Consider the following 20,874-nt stretch of genomic DNA (forward strand, 5'->3'; position numbering starts at 1 on the left):
AGTCGCCTTTTGTGGCAAGCATGGGTTGCTGAAGACCTATTCTACCCCGGATATTCACGGGTCAATCGTGGAATGACGCTTGACTACTCAGCTTCATCTGGATGTACGGATCTAAACTTACGCTGGTAGTAGAAATGCGACATTCATATTGCCCCATATGGTTTACGTTAATCACAGATGTACTTAAAATAATTTCGAGAAGATATTTAATCCTAACGCAAACCGTCATCAAACTGTTTATCATTTGTTTTTCTGGTAACGTTCGTCTTAACATAGGGGGCCAGACACATCAATAGAACAGCGCGCCAGTTAGCCCTGTGCAAGGATTCTTAAATTAGGTCACCGACACCATAGTTTGTTTTCTGCCTTAGATTAATCGTAATTATCTTTAGAAGTAGTAAATTTGGTATCTTAGAAAAGAAATACAATTCTTCGCCCTGAACTATTATATATCGTAAAAAGTACTCAGACGCAAGCGTCCTCGTGCTTTAACTATAATAGTTCAGGGCGAAAGTGTGCTTTATTACACTATACATGGCAGTAGAACGAACTGTATTTCTTAATTAAAATATTTCAGACCAAAAGAGAAACAATTAGGTCGGCTTTAGCACAGAAACATTGAAAATGCAGTTGTTTTTTTCTAAAAGGGAAACATAATTGAACTAATACAGCATTGTGATAATTTCTTTCAATCCAGGGACTACACCGCGTTGGAAGAACAACCACAATTTAGTGGTTTTATGTCATCACTTAGAATTATAGAGTCATGACATCCAAATCCAAAGAACAATGAAATGAGTGTTTCCTGTGGTAACAACTATACGAACAGTCAACAGTCAAAGAACATTGCTAATAATCAAAACGTCAAACTCAATGCCCACTTCCTGGACAACTTTTACTTGGAGTAATCTGTTTTGTGTGGTCACCTAATGTCAAGGTCATATAGCACATGGTTTTGACCAGGGGAGATAATCAAGTAAATCCTAAAAAATACACTGTCACAAAGTACACAATTGCATTTGAAGGACAAGGATACATAGCTAGAAAACTGTGAAATAAGTTTAATATGAGTAGACAAGTTATCACGTCCCCCTGTATGGAAACATTGTAAAAATTCTGACGTAATATCTCATCCATCGAATTCAAGGGCTACAGCTAGAAACATCTGGTCATATGCAAGGGTTGTAGATGCCTGGTATATGTGCAGCTGTGAAAATTTTACATTGTATAGAAAGAGTTAACTGAATACCAATCAAAAACTGAATACCAATCAATCATCAATAATATCAGAGAAGTAACTTTGAACAAATATTCACAAAGCTTCAAAAGAAAACAACATATATCACATCAATGGTGAGGGGAAACACATTTCATCACAGGTACATTTGTGGGCATCAAATATTTAACAAAAGCAGTAGCTGTCCTGCAGCAAGTCACAATAAGACGTATGTTTAGGTATATTAAAACTTCCCTTCAAAACAACATCCGATGCATGATATTATTGATGAAACAATTTTCAAATAACAAATCGTTAATATTTCTTCTAATTGACAATAACACTCATTATCAATCATTTTTGCAAGTCCTACATTTAACAGTAGGAATCGGAGACAACCACATGGCATTAGCTGTGTCCTGCAATGAATCTTCATTTTAATCATTGCTCTCAAGTGAATGGATGAGTGAGGACAAACATACTCCAGATCACATATTTACAAAGGGTGCTATTCCACACAGCGATCTTGCACTACACAGATAATAACTCCCCTCTTTAACAGTAACTCCATACGATAGATCTTAGGTCACTTCACAAAAAGGACATAGAACCTTACTTGTTGACTCTTACAATGGTCGTCAATTAATTTTACGCCACTTTTAGCAATATTCCAGCAATATTACGACAGGGGACACCAGAAATTGGCTTCACACATTGTACCGATGTGGGGAATCAAACCCGGGTCTTTCGCATGATGAGCGAACGCTTTAACCATTAGGCTACCCACCGCCCCTCTTACAACTGTAAGCACAGCATACACATATGTTGGCATACAGGAAGTGGGTATAACTTGTATCTTATACATGTAGACATCAAAACCCTGTTGCACCAGACAAAAATCATGTTGCACTAATAACAGTACATGTCAATTCAAGATGTATGTAAATTAAGAAAATATAATCTCAGCTCTTATATCAGGGTCATGGCGATTATTTAGTTATCCGTAACTGTGACATGACCATCACTAACCGGATTATATCAACAATACAAGTGTCTTGTGTTCGGTAATAAATTTCAAATAATCATATTTTTGTCATTCGCTTCGACTTCATTTGAATTTTCGGCAGTGTAATGCCCTTCGCAATTTGAGTATCATGCTTAAGTGGTGGACCTGTGAAGATCCAGGTTAAAATTGGTCTTCAGTAACCTATACTTGTTGTAAGAGGCAACTAACGGGATCGGGTGGTCCGGCTTGCTGACACATGTCATTGTATCCCAAATGCGTCGATCGATGCTCATGCTGTTGATCACTGGATTGTCTGATCCAGACTTGATTATTTACAGACTGCCACCATATAGCTATATATTGCTGCGTGCGGCAGTAAACTAAACTCACTCACTTGCTAAAACGTAAGGTGACAGTATGAGCATCCATCAATGTACTAGTGTGTATTTCCTAACTGGTCCTTTGGATTGGAACAATCAGAAATAATAATAGGCTTGCCATTTTATTAATTCCAATGATACACACTAAGCATACAAGGAACTATCAAGTTAAATCCATGTTATACATATGATCTCGAGTGAACTTACTGTATGTCGAAAGTCTGTGTCGTCTACATCAAAATTGGAAGTGTCAGTCGGACTCGAGACTTCAGGCTTGTAAGGGGCCTCCACTGTAAACAGACAATGGATCATATTAGACATACACATGAGAAAGGTTGTAACATAGAATTACAAGATACAGAATACATACTCCTTAGAGAGCAAGAAGGTGGATATCTGAATGTAACAGACAAGTTTTCATACAACATATAAATTGGACATTAAAATGAAGCATGTTCAGCTTGAAATTGATAAAATACAAGCAGGTACTTCAATATGCTGTTCTGTTACATCACAGAGTTTAAGTATTTCAGTATACTTATCAAATGTTGAGCAGTATAATATGAAGAAAAATAGGAATACTGTCTGGTCTCGGTATTGAAAAACATCTATTATCAAACCGACAATAATTACCATGTATCAATGACAAATTCACAAGCTTTGCATTGGGGGTTGATTAGTGGTGTTCCAATTATTGAAATAATCGAAAATTAGTCGCAGTGACCAAATGACCGAGAAAGAGAGAACATTTTCTCATAATCGAACACAAACGATTTTGGAACTACTGTTTTAATGTTTGAAACACTTGACAATGGAACATATCTTAGAACTTGTCATGTCCTGAAATATGTTTCATTCTTAGAGAACTCACTTCACTTACTGAAAAGTCATGACTGAATCTTTCTTTAAGACTCTAGGAAGTTTATGTTCATGATATATTAGTCATCACTTTAAAGTAGCAAGTTGCATCATTTTAAACTGGATTTGAAATTTGCAAATGTAATTTGCGCAATTTCTAAACAAAACAAGCATTGTCACTAAGGTGACAATCCCCCGCCGCAAAATATCAAATCAAACTTAAAAAGTAATTAAAGTTTAAGATGAAGTTAAATGTCAACAAAAACATGACCAGTCAACCTCTCTTGATATCTTCTCTTTAGTTGTTCAAACACACAAATATTTTCAAGACTGACTTTGAGCTTGACATGAATGTCATAGTGTATGAAATATGCAAAAATGGTACTAAAGAAATTGCTTATTGAAAAACATTTAAGGGAAGTCTTGAAAGTCTGTGAAGAAAATCCAGTGAATTCAGGTTAACTTGCCGAAATCTTCAAAGTGTCTTTGTGACCTTGAAAATTAAGTGAAGGTCACCAAAATCGACTGGGCCTTGCACTTTCCCTAGATGAAGCTTGTTGTCAAATATGAAGAAAGTCCAGAGAATGGTTCTTGAGATATCTCGCTGACCATCTTAACATGCAGGTTAATATACTGAAATCTTCAAAGTGTCGCTGTGACCTTGAAAGTTAAGTGAAGGTCACCAAAATCGACTGGGCCCTGCGCCTTCCATAGATAAAGCTTCATCTTGAATATGAAGAAAATCTAGACAGCGGTTTTTGAGATATCTCGCTGACAAGAGTAAATGTTAAGTCCTCTTGTGTCCTTGAAATGAAGGTCAATGTCAACAAACCTGACTGGGACCTTTCTTATACTGTGATGAACCTAGGTACCGAATATGAAAAGAATCTAGTCAACGGTTCTTAAGATATTCTAATTCATACTTGCGCACGGACGGACAGAGCCTAATACTATATCCCCCACTTCGCGCTAAACGCGTGGCGGGGCATAACAAAAAAACATCAGAGAACCAAGTTATACTTATCTGCAATAACAATCTGAATAAGAAAATCTAAAACATTACGCAAACTAAGTGGGTTTTTTTGATAATTGCTCATTGGTAATGAACCAATTATCAATTGTGAGATTTCAACCAATTCCCAACACTAGTGTTGATCAAACACTGGATCTAAACAAATGGTCGAGCTAGCTACTTACTGTCTCTAATGTTGTTCCAGTCAATGCCACTAAACCAGTTATGATTTCTGAAGTCATCCAGTCCACCTTTGCCGAACCTCTTGTCTGCACTGCAGATGAGCTGCCTGATTAGATCCTTGGCTTCTTGAGACACATCGTCTACATCTGTTGGGAACTCAAACCTCGTCTGATGGGAACAAAAGGATTATATCATAAACCTGTAGCACTGGTGGCACCAACAGTTGGTCTCACAAGCTTAGTGGTGTCCTAATTATTGAAATAATCGAAGATTAGTCGCAGTGACCAAAGTACTATCACCTACAGAAGTACAGAATACCCTGGTTGTAATGCCACCGTTAGTCCAGGAGAAAATATGGCATTATATCCAGGTAGGACAGTTGGAGGCGGTATGCAATCAACAAGGTGATTGAGCTGAAGTATTTGTACCTCTGAGTCTCAAAGAAAGTAAAGAACACCCAATTGTTTCACATCACTTTGGCTAATCTGGCATGGCATGATAAACTATTTTAATATGAAACAATCAAACATTCATGTACGTAGAATATTTACTGCCAATAATCAAATCATTAATCAAGGTTTGCTTCCCAAACCATGTCTTTTTATTGTAAATGAATCTGTACTTACTTGATGGTTCATAATTTTGCCGTATGTCTCCACCAGGGATTCAGCATAGAATGGCGTCTCTCCATACAACATCTCGTACATACACACACCGAGAGACCACCAGTCACACTCGGGGCCATATTTACCATGACCATCCTCCATAGCCTGGAAACAAATATACATTCTAAAACACTCCTACCATACAGATAATCCCACAATTTCCAAACCAAGCGAATGAATGTATCTGGTTTTGATAGTCCACATAAATATTGCTACAAAAATACTCAATACTGGAAAAGGTAAGCCAGTGTTTGACAGAAAGAGCAATGATCCACACACTATGGGTACTATGACCACTGAGTCATGTCTCACTGCGACCGCCCAATACTCATTTTTAAAAAAAGAAAAACGTTCTTAAACATACTCATTGAATTTCCAAGGGGATATTATTAAAGCATATATAATTCCACATCACTAATCTATGATCCAACACATTCAATATGTATTGTTTAAACACAGATGATATACCTTTGGTATTTTTGCAATACCATCAGTTCAAAAAATTTCTAACTTGATACAAACTATTAAGCAGGAAGTAAACACAAATGTCAGGAATTTGTTCATTACTTAGTAGTTGTAATAAAATGAAGGGAGGCAACTCTGCCTTCTACTAAATACAAAAACATGGTGTACTGCTTCAACAAAGATCAAGAACTCATAATACCTGTTTCACATGTGAACACAAATTATTGGTATAATAGTATTGCAGTATTTAACTGCTTATAGATAGTGTATAGCTATGTTTAATAATTGAGAAACAAAGTTAAGAGGTTCTTGAGGGTGTTATACCAAACATTAAAGGTCTAGATTTGGGACAAGGATTCAAATATGCAGAAGACCACCAGGGTCGTGAACATGCCCTCAATAGAAAGAAAAACATGTGACTTACTCTTAGGATTTCCGGTGAGATGTAGTCTGGTGTCCCCACGGCTACCGAGGACTGCACTGTTCCGTCAGCCATTAGTTTGAGACATGACCCAAAATCAGCTAGCACTATATGACCACTTCTATCAAGAAGCACATTGTCGGGTTTGATGTCTCTATGTACATAACGAAGTTTATGAAGAGAGTCTATAGCAAGGACCATTTCAGCAATATAAAACTTGGACATGTCTTCTGGAAGGCGGTCCTCAAACTTGCTGAGCAATGTGAGCAGATCTCCACCACAGTAGTAGTCCATAACAAGATACTGCAAGGGAGAAGCAGGCAGTGAAACAGCGGAATCAGTCTTTCTGGCAAGTCATTGTTTGTTTGTTTCAGAAAATTCCAGTTATATCATGGTAGTCGGTTAATAACAGTGTCTGGGCCAGGCAAGTCAGTGGTTACAAGAGTAAAAAATGATCTGTAATGTCAGGGTAACAATCAGCCGGGATACACAGCATTTTATTTCCGCTAGAAACACTGACTGTAATCAACCGATTGTCATTTTACTCAAACCTCACAGAAATTAAAACAACGGTGGGTATATCATTAAATTGTGATAATTAAGGCAACCGATTCCGTTAATGGACTACTATTTTACCTCTGCTGGGGCCATGAATGCATGCTAAATTTGGGGGGAAAGCCCGAAAGAATACAGGTCACAGACCTTCAGAGCTCTGGAGGACACACAAGCACTAATATACCTGTGACAAACTAGAAACAAAATCACTGACTGTTTGGGATCAAAACGAATGGTCCAAGATGATGGAACACCTGAGCTCAGTTCTACACAGTAACTGTGACATTTTTCAATGACAATGTTACTCATGACCAAGCCAAAAATGAAGCAGCTGTTCAAGGAATGTGAAAAATGGTTAAAAATCTATCTCAATACACCTGGTCAAAAATATTTTGCTTTTCATGAATTTTAACATGTTTGACAAACCAACTAGTCCTTGCACCTTTTCATTAATGTAATTGACTTGTGTCTGGGCTGAAATATTGTTATTCTTGAGCACAAATTCAAAACCCAGTATTGTTGTAAATATTTCTCCACCATCTGCAATCAGACTAACTATATCAAAAGGAGGACAAATGTTACGAATACACAATGCCACAGTCCCTGACTTTGTGTGCTGGCTATTAGGTGCCTGGCTCTAAGAGTGTGGGTGGAATCCCGCATGAGACTCAACCCAACGAAAGCATAGAAACTGTACTTCACCTAGGAAGTGTAATACCAAATACAACATGCTACGCACAAGAAGAAGATCAAGCTGGTAAGGCTCATATACTTGTCAACTCCTCAGCCTCACAACCCTATGTTCACCCACCCATCTTACCAGATAATGTTCATCCTGGAAGGCATAGTGCAGGTTTGTTATCCATCGACGATCTCCATACACTAACACATCCCGCTCTTCTTTGAAACAAGCAGTCTGAAACACAGAAACATAAAATTACACACTGCACTGTTCTTATACACAACATAAAATCTAAGACATCTTTGTAACACAATACATTTCTTTCTTCTAAAATTTATTGTTTTTTTTATTTATTTATTTTTTTTTTCATGCTCAGTCCATACAGGAACAGTGATAGAAACTACCGGTCGCCAGTTCGCCCAATGCGACTGAATCTGCATTGGGGCGACCAAGTTTTTTAAAAATGCACAATTTTGTCGCCAGTCAAAAAAGTTCTGGGCGACTAGATTTATCTATACGTGTCAAATAAAATGTATGTAATTCATATGCTTTTTCAGATGTTTTAATCACTTATCAATTGCTTGAATAAATCGTGAATACCTTAAAACATCGGGAAAAGTGCGTGCTGTTGACGATAGCGCCATATTTACATCCGGGTTGGCACCGATGTAATACTGTATTTGATTGGCTCAGATAGTAACAGTACCCAATCAGGAAACGTATTGTTCATACGGCTCACTTTCCCAACATGGCGGAAGCTTGGTTATTTCTCAACCGTTAGCCCGCAAAGCCCCCGGCGAGCAAATATGCCAAGTAAGTTATAATCTAGATATTTTAACGTGAAATCACATACATGTAATAATTTGAATATGACTTTCATTCATCAAAACACTGGTAGAATTTATATGTTCAGTCACGGACCTCAGGGATAAATCTACCCGCGTGTCCTGCGTAATATACTCATGAAAATTTGAAAGGACGCACAAATATTTTACATGTGCGTCCTGTGGATGCATACATATGCACTGATTATACATGCTTTCTCGGACAGATGCTTCGGCAGCGGGTCCATATCAAAGTTGTCAAACAGCAAAGTAACAATGTTTCGTGGAAATAATTAAACAAATTGAATAAACTGAAGAATAAAATCAACAACAGTACTCATATTAGTCATAAAAGTTGTCAAACATACATAATAACTTACTATTTCCATCTTTATTGAGCGATCGTAGTGTAATTCAAGAGACATCTCGGCTTTCATCGCCTCGAACTTAGCGCTCGGACACGATGTTTAATGGCTAAAATATATGCATAAAGCATTTTTGTCACAGGTCATAACCTTGCACGATACGTCCACTAAGTTCCATAATATACGTATAGGTGGTGATTTTTTGCATAACACGTTCAGAATATCATGATTTTACCCAAAACTTCCGTCTGAATCTATAAGTTTTTGTTTACGAGGACGGTATCCATTGCTTTAATATGATTGGCTGCCTTAGGGTCACATGCATGATTTCGACCAATCACGACCCTTATAGCAGACTGTGGCGAAAAAGCGTCATTAGAAACCAATCTTTATCCAATAAAATCGCTTCTTACAACTGTGAAAATACTCTTGGCAAGGGTACAGTGATATTGTTGATGTTCGAGCTTTTGAACGACAGCCGCCATCAAACTAATCGCCTCTCATGTTATTCATATGAAGCTTCAAAACGGAGGTATTTTCCACTGTTGTATCTCGCTACTGAGCAGAAAGGCACTGATAACGGGAAATAGGCGACCATACATATTATTTGAGAAATCTTTTATAATAATTTTCCGATCACGTAAAAATGAAAAAAAGAAAAGAAAAAGGTAACGGGATATTATGACATGTTACAAATGGAAAAAAATCGCCGCATTTTTTGCTTCCTTTGTGGTTTATCCGGACATTATAATTGTGTAAGCTTGCATTTTCATTTAAATTAACTTATTTAAGTTGTAGTTGCATTATTTGAATAATATGATAAAAGATAAATTTCATATTTATAAACAGGTATCTAGGATTAGACCTTCATTTTCGATTTCCTACATACGAATTGAAGACATATTTTAGTAAGTCATGTTTAATCAAGTTATAACTTATAATAAATTGATAAAAGTATATGATAACTAAATTAGAAAAATATTATGATCACTTGTAGGGGATTGAAAAGTTATAAACATTTTGACATTATCAGAAATGAATTTCAGTTATACATCTATAATACATGATCTACACTGATTCTACAGACAGTGAAACAGTTGACATTCTACAAGTGAATGTCATAGTAATTTTGTTTCATATCTTTTTATTGATCATGTCATTTATGTAACATATTTTTTCATGAACATAATATTGCTTATCAAATATTTTCGTAAAATGAAATACAATTTTCAACAGCAACAAAGCATTCAAATTTAAATTATACTATAAAGTGTACACCCTCTTCCTGTTATATTTATTCGCAACTCAGTTACTGCCAATATGTGTTAGTTTGTACTAAATTTATTTGGGCCACCAAAAAGTGGTTTGGGCTACTAACTTTCAAAAAGTGGTGACCAGACTTGAAACATTTGGGCCACTAGAGTTTTTGAACGAGTTTCTATCACTGCAGGAATGATCAGATTCTATATTTATAACATAAATATATTCCACAATCCTGGTGCAGAAGTGTACTGTTGTATGTATTTGTCAACACTATCAGTCAGTGAGTATATTATTTCTGTTAGTTCATAACTGTTTTCTTGCATATCACAAATGCAACAAAATAACTAAGTCCACCATGATACTATTTATATATTAGGGATAACATATTTTTGTTCCAGTGATTTATAGTGTATATGTATACATATCTATTATTTCATGACACCTTAGTAAAATAAAGCGAGTGAGTGAGTTTGGTTTATGCCGCTTTTACCAATATTCCAGCAATATCACGGCTGGGGACACCAGAAAACAGCTTCACACATTGTACCCATATGGGGAATCGAACACAGGTTTTCAGCGTGATAAGCAAATGCTTTAACCAATAGGCTACCCCGACGCCCCAATAAATATAGAATACCATTACAAGGAATAAATGAACATAAATTATGTTAATTTCATTATTCAAAGAACATAATTTAAGTTAATTGAGGTGGTCTGCATGTGTTTACTAATGTTGTATATAGATATAATCAAAGATAATATTTGACATGGCTTGTAGTCTAGTCACCCCACTGCACTAAGGCCTCAACTTTGTTGTGTCAATTATTACAACAGCACTTTCAATGCTTAATACATCTTGGAAGTGTAATATTATAATGTTTTTTTTGTATTTTAGACAGTGATCCTAACTGAGTGATTTTATAATGTACCAACAATACATTTTTCATTTACGAATAATATACATATAGCCGAGTTGACTTATACATAACGTTGTAAACTTACAACAGTTAACAATAAATATTTCTACAGGTCTTGATGAAAAAAAGCTGACAATGACACGCTGTTCAGGGATGCACTGGAACCCAAAACATTTACCAGCTTGAAAAGTGATGATATACAATGCCACCAATTAAAAACACTTGTCAAATATCAGCACTAGCGATACTTTTACCATTAGACACTGACTTTAGCAAATGGGGTAGTAATAATGATAACAACTATGGAGCATATCAAGAATCTGGTGTTTTTCAAAAACAATATTTCCGGAAGAATGTTCCAGTTTTTAAGGCAACACTCTGGAGGCAGGATCCGGTCTATATCTTTTACTTCATCAATTTTACTTGTCTTCATACTGTTTTGTTTTCATTAGTTTCTCTCTGCTAAGACACTGAGAAACCATTCCTGTCTAACCAAGGCAGTCAACAAGTGTTGTCTTAATTTATAGCATAAGTTTTTCTAAATCAAATATGCATGTTCTCAGACACTTAACTACATTTACTGAACCAGTTGACAGTCAATGTTGAAAAGATGCTAGGCCCATAATTATCACACACTGACATAGGTACAAGCTGATGATTCCTATGATACTAACTAGTTTTATGAATAGAGACAATGATATGGTAAGCTGACCATGCTGACTCACACTGAATCATCATTCAGTCCCTACTTTGATCAGTGTAGATAACAACATTTAAATTATCTTACTAAGATTACGAATAAGAAATTTTAAAATCAAGATATGTCATCAATCAATGGTTGCTTAACTTGTCTTGCCACTGTACCTATAAAGCTATCACAGATACCAATAATGCTCTCAAAAGATAAATGAAGTTAAATGTCAATAACATATCCAGATTTTTTAGGTATATGTGATATTTCAAGTCATGACCATTCTTGCTACATGAACTAAATTATGTCTTTATGTACATTGTATCATAGTTTTTTGTACCACCGTGGGTGTTTGTGAAAAACTTTCAGGATGTAGAACTATGTTCATTATAATGTGTCTTGTTATTGTCACTGTCTTTCAATATACCATCAAGCTACTGACTACATCCAGACATCGATACTTCAAATTCCAAGGCAAGCCACTATACTACACACAACTGGAATTATTTCTGACAGTGTATGAGGAGTGAGTCATATTCAGCTGATGCCGGCAAGACTTTCTGCTACTGACCTACTAGTGACATTTACAGAAGAGTTTCTACATTGTGGTGCAGACAGAATGTATGCATTCTTTCAGTTTTTCTCCCGTGGAACTTCTACAGCTTATGCTTGCCAATGTCCCTACGGTGGATTTGCCTGAATATGTGTTTATTCCTTTGACTATTCATCTAGTTGCAGTTACGCTTCTTCTTCTTCTTCTTCTTCGTGGAAACAGAATCAATGAATATCAATAATTTCTAAGCTCATAGTTCACAAGTTTACACATCCATTCAAACTATATAAAAAATCATACCAATCATGTAAATGTACTACATTTTCACACTTGGAAATCAATTCATGAAAATCAATATCTCCAAAAATACAGATATGCTTCTTGTTCTTACACATGTATGGTTTGTTTGTTTGCTGTTAAATATTATAGACATGTGCCAGAGCTGTGAAAATGATCTCATTTGGACCAAATATGTTTGTGGTCGATATTGCACCAACAACTCATGTGGTAGCTGTATGATGACACCAGGCATCTAGTAACAATGACACCAAGACTCTAGTAACAATGACACCAAGACTCAAGTAACAATGACACCAGGAATCAAATAATAATGACACCAGGAAGCAAGTAACAATGACACCAGGAAGCAAGTAACAATGACACCAAGAATCTAATAACAATGACACCAGGAATCTAGTAACAATGACACCAGGAATATAGTAACAATGACACCAGGAATCTAGTAACAATGACACCAGGAATCTAGTAACAATGACACCAGGAATCTAGTAACAATGATATCAGGAATCTAGTAACAATTAGTGGTGGTCCAATCAATTAAAATAATCTAAGACAGCAGGAATCAAGCAGTCAATCATGTTTTCTCATAATCGGACACAAACAATTTTGGAACACTTGTTTGCATGAACAATACTAATCACAAGGTAGGTTTTGTCTGTGTCATTAAATTTACATTTCATGAGAACTCTCAGCCTGTTCCAAGTCATGATTGAATTTATCTTAAAGACACCAGGAATTTTATGTCCTTAACATACTAGTAATCCTTTAAAGATGTAAAAATTTGCAAATGCATTTTGTGCAATTTGCAAAAAAAAACAAAAACAACTTTTGTGCATTAACAAACATAACAGGAAAATTTGATAAATGACACAAACCTATTATTTTCGATGATTAATTAGTTGTAATGACATTAATTATGAGATTTTAACCAATTCCCCACACTAGTAACAATGACACCAGGAATCTAGTAACAATGACACCAGGAATCAAGTAACAATGACACCAAGAATCTAGTAACAATGACACCAGGAATCAAGTAACAATGACACCAGGAATCAAGTAACAATGACACCAGGAATCAAGTAACAATGACACCAGGAATCAAGTAACAATGACACAAGGAATCTAGTAACAATGACACCAGGAATCTAGTAACAATGACACCAGGAATCAAGTAACAATGACACCAGGAATCAAGTAACAATGACACCAGGAATCTAGTAACAATGACACCAGGAATCAAGTAACGAGGAATCTAGTAACAATGACACCAGGAACTTAGTAACAATGACACCAGGAATCTAGTAACAATGACACCAGGAATCAAGTAACAATGACACCAGGAATCAAGTAACAATGACACCAGGAATCTAGTAACAATGACACCAGGAATCAAGTAACAATGACACCAGGAATCTAGTAACAATGACACCAGGAATCTAGTAACAATGACACCAGGAATCAAGTAACAATGACACCAGGAATCTACTAACAATGACACCAGGAATAAAGTAACAATGACACCAGGAATCAAGTAACAATGACACCAGGAATCAAGTAACAATGACACCAGGAATCAAGTAACAATGACACCAGGAATCAAGTAACAATGACAGGAATCTAGTAACAATGACACCAGGAATCAAGTAACAATGACACCAGGAATCTAGTAACAATGACACCAGGAATCTAGTAACAATGACACCAGGAACCAAGTAACAATGACACCAGGAATCTAGTAACAATGACACCAGGAATCAAGTAACAATGACACCAGGAATCTAGTAACAATGACACCAGGAATCTAGTAACAATGACACTAGGAATCTAGTAACAATGACACCAGGAATCTAGTAACAATGACACCAGGAATCTAGTAACAACAAAAATTTTTAAAAATGACACCAGGAATCAAAGTAACAATGACATCAGTTGTAATGAACCAATCTAGAGATATTAACCAATTCCCAACAAGTAACAATGACACCAGGAATCTAGTAACGATGACACCAGGAATCTAGTAACAATGACATCATGTATCTAGTAACCAAGTGTGACCACCTGATATATCTGGTCACAACTTACAACCAGTACAGTGGGGTACCTCTAACCCTGATAGTCCAAAGGGTTGTAGATATATAAAAGTACTGAGGTAATATGTAATCAACAATGTAGAGGTCAATACACTGCTTACCTCTGCTCTCTTCAGCATCTCCCACTTGTTGAGGATCTTCATTGCATAAACCTGGTCTGTCTGCTTCTCCTTCACCACTGCCACCTATGAAGTAGGACAAGATATCGTATTAGTTGACACTGCTCAAGTTGCCTTCATTTTTCAGCTTTTATATTACACACCTCGTTAAATATAATGATAAAGGTTGGAAACAGAAACAGAAATGCACTCTTTTTCACATCATGCCATAGGTCACTATTTAATATGTTTATGCATGCCCTGTGGACTTATCTGCCCCTTTCATGATGAGGTTATTTGTGCTATACATCACCTAAACAAAGAATTAAATCTCTTACTCAATTACATAAATGTATTTGGAACTGTGGTGGGGTCAGCTTTGAGAAACACCAAGCTGGGATGTTTGGAAATAAATTCATTACTCTCTGAAGAATTTTCTGAGGATCCTTTAAAATTATTGATAACATTGTCAGAAAAAAACCCGATGCCAACTGGGAGCTTGGTCATCTTGTCAATGGACTGTCATAATTCACTTTGAAAGTACAAAAACAAAACAAAGACAACATAGTTTTCGTTCTGGACTTATTTTATTGTCTGCTTGCTTACCACCTTTGCTTAAAGTCAATAATGTATTGTGTGAGTAATGCCCAGTGAGAATACAATGGTGGCACCAATGCGCCATGAGAATGAAAAATGCTTATACTTATTTGCATTAAATGGTTTGGATAGGTTTTTCTTGTAATACATGTTAATCATTTCCAGAGTATTTTGATCGAATAACTGCAGTTTTTAGGTGTGCTCTCAGGGCACCAGAAAAATAATTTAAACATGACATTGGGACTCAAATAAAAGGAACTCTGAAAACAATGGCAAACTGAATAATCAAATGAGTGAGTTGGGCTTTCTACCATAAGTCATTCTTCCAGCCATATCACAGCAGGGACACCATTAAATAGCATGCACATTGTATCCATGTGGGGAATCAAAACCTGACTATCTACCAGCTGACTCCATGGGACCTTAAGCAAAAGTTCAAGGTCATGGTTGACAAACAGTCCAAATGATTCTCATTTATGTCCTGCAATCAACTGGTGTCAAAACCATAAAAACTTGTGCAGCTCATTCCTAACTTGTTTTCCACTTAAACCCACTAACTTAACACGATTTCTTCTAAAATACATTTGTAAACACCTTCCTGGACATCAAAAATTGTAAATTACATCCTTTTAAACGGTTGTCACTGTCAATATTTAGTATTTAATCTCAGTATTCTTACTCAAGTTCCTGCAGCTTCTGCTAGCATTTCTAGAAAAGAAAACTGACAAACTAGTGCTCTTAGGTCGACAGATGGCTCAGGTTTCTCTGTCCATTTACAAACCATGTCATGCATGAGTAAACACTTAAATTGTCAGGAATTTTTAACAGGTCTCGGGGACACATGTAGGTTTGTCTCTTTGCGTCCCAGTATTGCTCATTGCATATTTATGTTCATGGGACGACACAAGGCAAACACTGATTACAATCAGGATTGCTGTGTTCCTTTTCATGGTGGTGCATAATTCTCGCTCATACTTCATTATGACATGTACACACTCTGCAGTCTGACAAATGTAAAAATAATTGGCTTTTAAGCAAATGAGGTACATGTCTTGTTTTCCATCAGATGATCACATTTTGCAAAACAGAGAAAAAGAACTTTGGTTCTTGAAATGTTTGAGTTAGTAGATCATATACCACCAAAATGAGTATATGTTTCTGGAAATGTACCCATTTCAGGATTCGAACCCCGCCTTAGGCATGAGGAGTGAATGAGAGAGTGAGTGAGCATGGTTTTCAATGCTTTTAGCAATATTCCAGCAATATCAGGGCATTGGACATCTGAAATAGGCTTCACACATTGTGCTCATGTGGGGAATCAAACCAGGGTCTTCAGCATGACGAGCAGACGCTTCAACCATTAGGCTACCCCACCACCCCAGGGAGACCCCATCACACTCACTTGTAATGTATTGAGACATGGATATAATAAATGTCAAGGGGAATCTATTCTTAGCTATTCTGCTGAAAGGTTCAAAGATTACAGCAACAGAAGCCTCTGCTGTCGGGCTGATTAGATACAGCTGGGCATTCCCTGTGAGAATGTGAATAGTCTTTTACATTTCTGACAACTTCATTAAATTTGACACAATAAAACACTCAACGTCCTTGAAGTATACCTCACAAATTGTCCCTTGTATTTATTCAACATTGAAATAATGTAGGAAAATTGGGTATTTTTCATTACACTTCTGATAATTTTTCAATATTCTGCATAAGATTTTCAGTACAAAAATAATCGAGACATTGTCCAAAAGAAATGAAGAGACAAATCCAATCAATAATTTTGGGATAGGCACTCAATATTCAGCACCCCCCCTCCAGTACAAAATTAGAAACAATCAGCCTAATGTTTTGCGGTTATGGTGTGTGATGTTTTCAAATGGATAACACAAGCTAAAAAGCAGGCCTGTTCCACATTTGTTGCCTTTCCCAATTTAGAATAGTAGCATCAACTATTTTCACTTCCACTGTCTGTAACTGCAGTAGACTTTTCTACATGGAAAGTGAGACATGAATCTGACACTTGACCTGTGTGTTTTAGTATCAGTAACAGAGACAAATAATTTCCTGATGAACCTTCTGACAAGGAAGTGCATCTGTTTTCCTCTTGCATCTCACATATCACATTGAACTTCCTATACCACACTTTATCTTTGTGAACACATCTCAAATGAAGGGAAACATCCACTTCACTTCTGTTCAGTGAAACAGTTCATAGTGGAATTGTCACTCATATAGATACACCTTTTATACTGTATTTCACAACTTGTCAAATGGACAAAATGGTAAACAAGAGTATATCAATGAGTGAGTGAGTGAGTTTAGTTTTACGCCGCGCTCAGCGATATTCCAGCTATATGGCGGCGGTCTGTAAATAATCGAGTCTAGACCAGACAATCCAGTGATCAACAGCATGAGCATCGATCTGCGCAATTGGGAACCGATGACATGTGTCAACCAAGTCAGCGAGCCTGACCACCCGATCCCGTTAGTCGCCTCTTACGACAAGCATGGGTTACTGAAGATCAATATTCTAACCCGGACCTTCATGGGTAGTATATCAATGAATCTCACACAAAAGCAAGTTTTGAGAAAGGAGCTATATTAGTCAATACTCGATGACTGTTAGGTATATTTTGTTTAACATATTTCTTAATCCTAATGTAGCATTGACCTTAGACTGAAGTCATTTAATATGTACACTCATGATGAGGTCACCATGACATGAATTTCAAGTTTGTTCAAACTGAATAACAAATACGCTTAATTGTCACACAAAGTGACCAGCAACATGCTATATATGGGATTACACTTTCTCAGTAAGGCACAGATTCTAGTACTTTTGTTGGGTTGTGTCCCATCCAGGATTCAAACACATACTCTCAGTCAGGTACCTAATCGCCAGCACACAAAGTCACCCACCTAACCCGCTCAGCTAGGGAAGTTGCAGTGGCTGAGCGGGTTAGGTGGCTGACTTTGTGTGCTGGCAATTAGGTGCCTGAATCTGAGGGTGTGGGTTCGAATCCCGGATGGGACGCAACCCAAAAATGTGTCACGAATTTGTACTTTACCAAGAAAGTGTAATCAGAAATATAAAATGTGTTACATTTGACCACTTTCTAAGTAGCACAGTGTATTCAAAGTGACACGCATTTCTGTTCAATTCTTGCACAGAACAAATTTAACAAATGTGCAAGGCGTATGAAGTATAAAGCAACTAAAAACTCATAAATGACAGAATGAGCTCATGGAAAACAATTTACATGTATTGCTGTTGCAGTGAAAAAGGGGCTGTTTAATTCTCAAGCTAAAAATCTTTCTGATGATTTAAAGTTTGGCATCCTTGAGTCATCACTTGTGCTCATCCTTTTTACAAATAAAGTCCATAATTCAGCTCCAAGACTATAATCTAGACTGCACATCTTCCTTTCCTAAATTGAAGATAAGCATGATAACAGCTAATGCTAAAGTAACACTGATGTATGTCAGTGCAAGTCAAAGTCATCCTTACCTCTCCAAAAGCACCCCTCCCAATGATCTTCAGGGTCTCGAAGTCGTCTCGGTGGAGTCGACATGTCTTGATTTTCCCGACTATTGGTTTTGCTAAAATAAAAAAAGGAAACATTTTGAAATTTAACAAATTCTAGCTTGAAACCATTCTCTTAACCAAACTGTGCAGCACAGCTACAGCCACAACCTGGACCTGACAAACCAATGGTTGATAGCATGATTAATAATTCAATGTTTGGGTCATGATGACACACAACCAGACAAGTACAACACCTATAGGAACAAGCCTAATTTACAGTACAGGAGTTGGATCCACCGACATGAATGGGATACTGAGACTATTTCTACCTGGGAATTCCGTGATAAGAACCAATAAGGCACATTAGGTAAAACTCCCAACTTAGTATACAACAATACACCACTTGCCCTGCTTCTCCTATTTTCACCATGACACCCAACAGTTATCACCGCATGTAGCAGATTCACCTATAGGCATCATCACAAATCAAATTCTCTTTAATATTAAACTAAATACCACAGTTATCCATGTTTTTATTGTAACATTCGATAACACTATGAAAAATGTCTTGTGGGTTTTGCAGGGTTGTAAAATATGACCGGCATCTAGAACTAGAACTTAGCTCAGGCGAGTTCTATGTAAGATGACACAATTTGGCTAAATCCCAAAAATTTATGAAGCATGTTAATCATTCACATCAAAACTTCAAAGAGAGCAACTTTCAGATCTATGACTCACTACAAACAAGAAACATAGTAGTGTATGCCATGTGACTGATACAAACTTCCGTTTATCCCTGTTTTTACAGCTCTCCATACTATGACAAATACACTGGACCCATTCCCCATTGTTTCAAATGTGACGTCAATACTACCACCACTCATGTCTCAAACTAACCATATTTCTCTCTCTTGTGAGAGTAATTCGATTGCTTTTCACCACTCCAATGGTTCTGAATATGGTTGGGGTAACTTATACCATCGTAACAGAATATACTGGAAAAGCAAGAATGAGCATATTTGATCAGTGAAAACAGTTTATCCAACCAGAACATTAACAGAATGAATTTCAACATTCTCAGTGCTAATACTGTTGATGTCCAGTCTACATATCAGATGGTTAAACATCATTTGATATTGGAATGTTTATCTATACTTAACCACTGTTAATCACTCATCATCTGTCAGGGGTCACTGTTCATTATGTCATCTAGAGATGGAAGCCGATTCAGACCTATAATTCCTCAATAATGTTTGTTGTACAATATAGTTCAACACTTCAACAATGTGAGGACGGTCTGTAAATATTAATATAGACCTGACAATCAAGTGGGTGATATCATGAGTGGTGAGAGTATGGTTTTAAGCCGCTTTTAGCAATATTCCAGCAATATCACGACGGGGAACACCGGAAATGGGCTTCACGCATTGTACCCATGTGGGGATTCGAACCCGGGTCTTCGGCGTGACAAGCGGAAACTGTAACAAGGCTACCCCACCGCCCCCATAGTGATATCATGCATATTTATCCACTAAACTATGACACAATGACATGCAATCATCATGATTATTCATCAAGAAAATCACTGAGAATGACCATACAACTCTTCAGTCACCTTTAGACAAAGGTTGCTGTGGACCTATATTCTTACTCCATAGAATAATAGGAACACCCCTATCAATAACTGAGCTGTTACAAGCCTCAACCAATCTCTGCAAGAAATTGTTGCGTCAACCAACTAAATTTGGTCCATTTCTGAAGACACTTGAGTTATTATTTGGGATGTTACTATGTATATTCAAATATATATGTTCACTTAATCATTAATGTCAATGCCTGTTTACAAATTTAGAAACATTGACATTAAATTGATTATTCACTACCAGAAACATTTACATTTATAAAGATTACCGAGGTTAAACGAGAGAAAGTCAATTTTCAACATAAAACGAATCAGCTTAGTTCATATTTAGCATGCTATTGATTAATTCCAGTCTACATACAGGGATGGAAATAACTTTAAAATTGCTAGTGTACTCCGGTACAGTGGCACATGTAAAATCACTTGCCCTGATAAGTTTTCCACTATACCGGCCGTTTTCTTGTTGATTTTTTAAATAAACAACATTATTAACATTGGAAAGTCAACTGGACACCAGTACAGCGTGATATACAAATCAGCTTGCCCAACAGAAAAA

The 20,874-nt window shown here is 36.7% G+C and overlaps 1 protein-coding gene across 1 annotated transcript in view; it reads right to left on the reverse strand.

Annotated features, from left to right (window-relative positions):
• Positions 1-20,874, reverse strand: part of LOC124284433 (serine/threonine-protein kinase MRCK alpha-like) — a 63,595-nt gene that overhangs the window by 33,412 nt on the left and 9,309 nt on the right. The window contains 7 exon segments of the mRNA XM_046720514.1: positions 2,810-2,892; positions 4,658-4,823; positions 5,282-5,425; positions 6,210-6,509; positions 7,582-7,677; positions 14,551-14,634; positions 18,659-18,750. Of these exon segments, the coding sequence (XP_046576470.1) occupies positions 2,810-2,892; positions 4,658-4,823; positions 5,282-5,425; positions 6,210-6,509; positions 7,582-7,677; positions 14,551-14,634; positions 18,659-18,750 (965 nt within the window).

Source organism: Haliotis rubra, unplaced genomic scaffold, assembly GCF_003918875.1.
Source record: "Haliotis rubra isolate DU_JTF1 unplaced genomic scaffold, ASM391887v1 Scf337, whole genome shotgun sequence".
Taxonomy (NCBI): Eukaryota; Metazoa; Mollusca; class Gastropoda; order Lepetellida; family Haliotidae; genus Haliotis; species Haliotis rubra.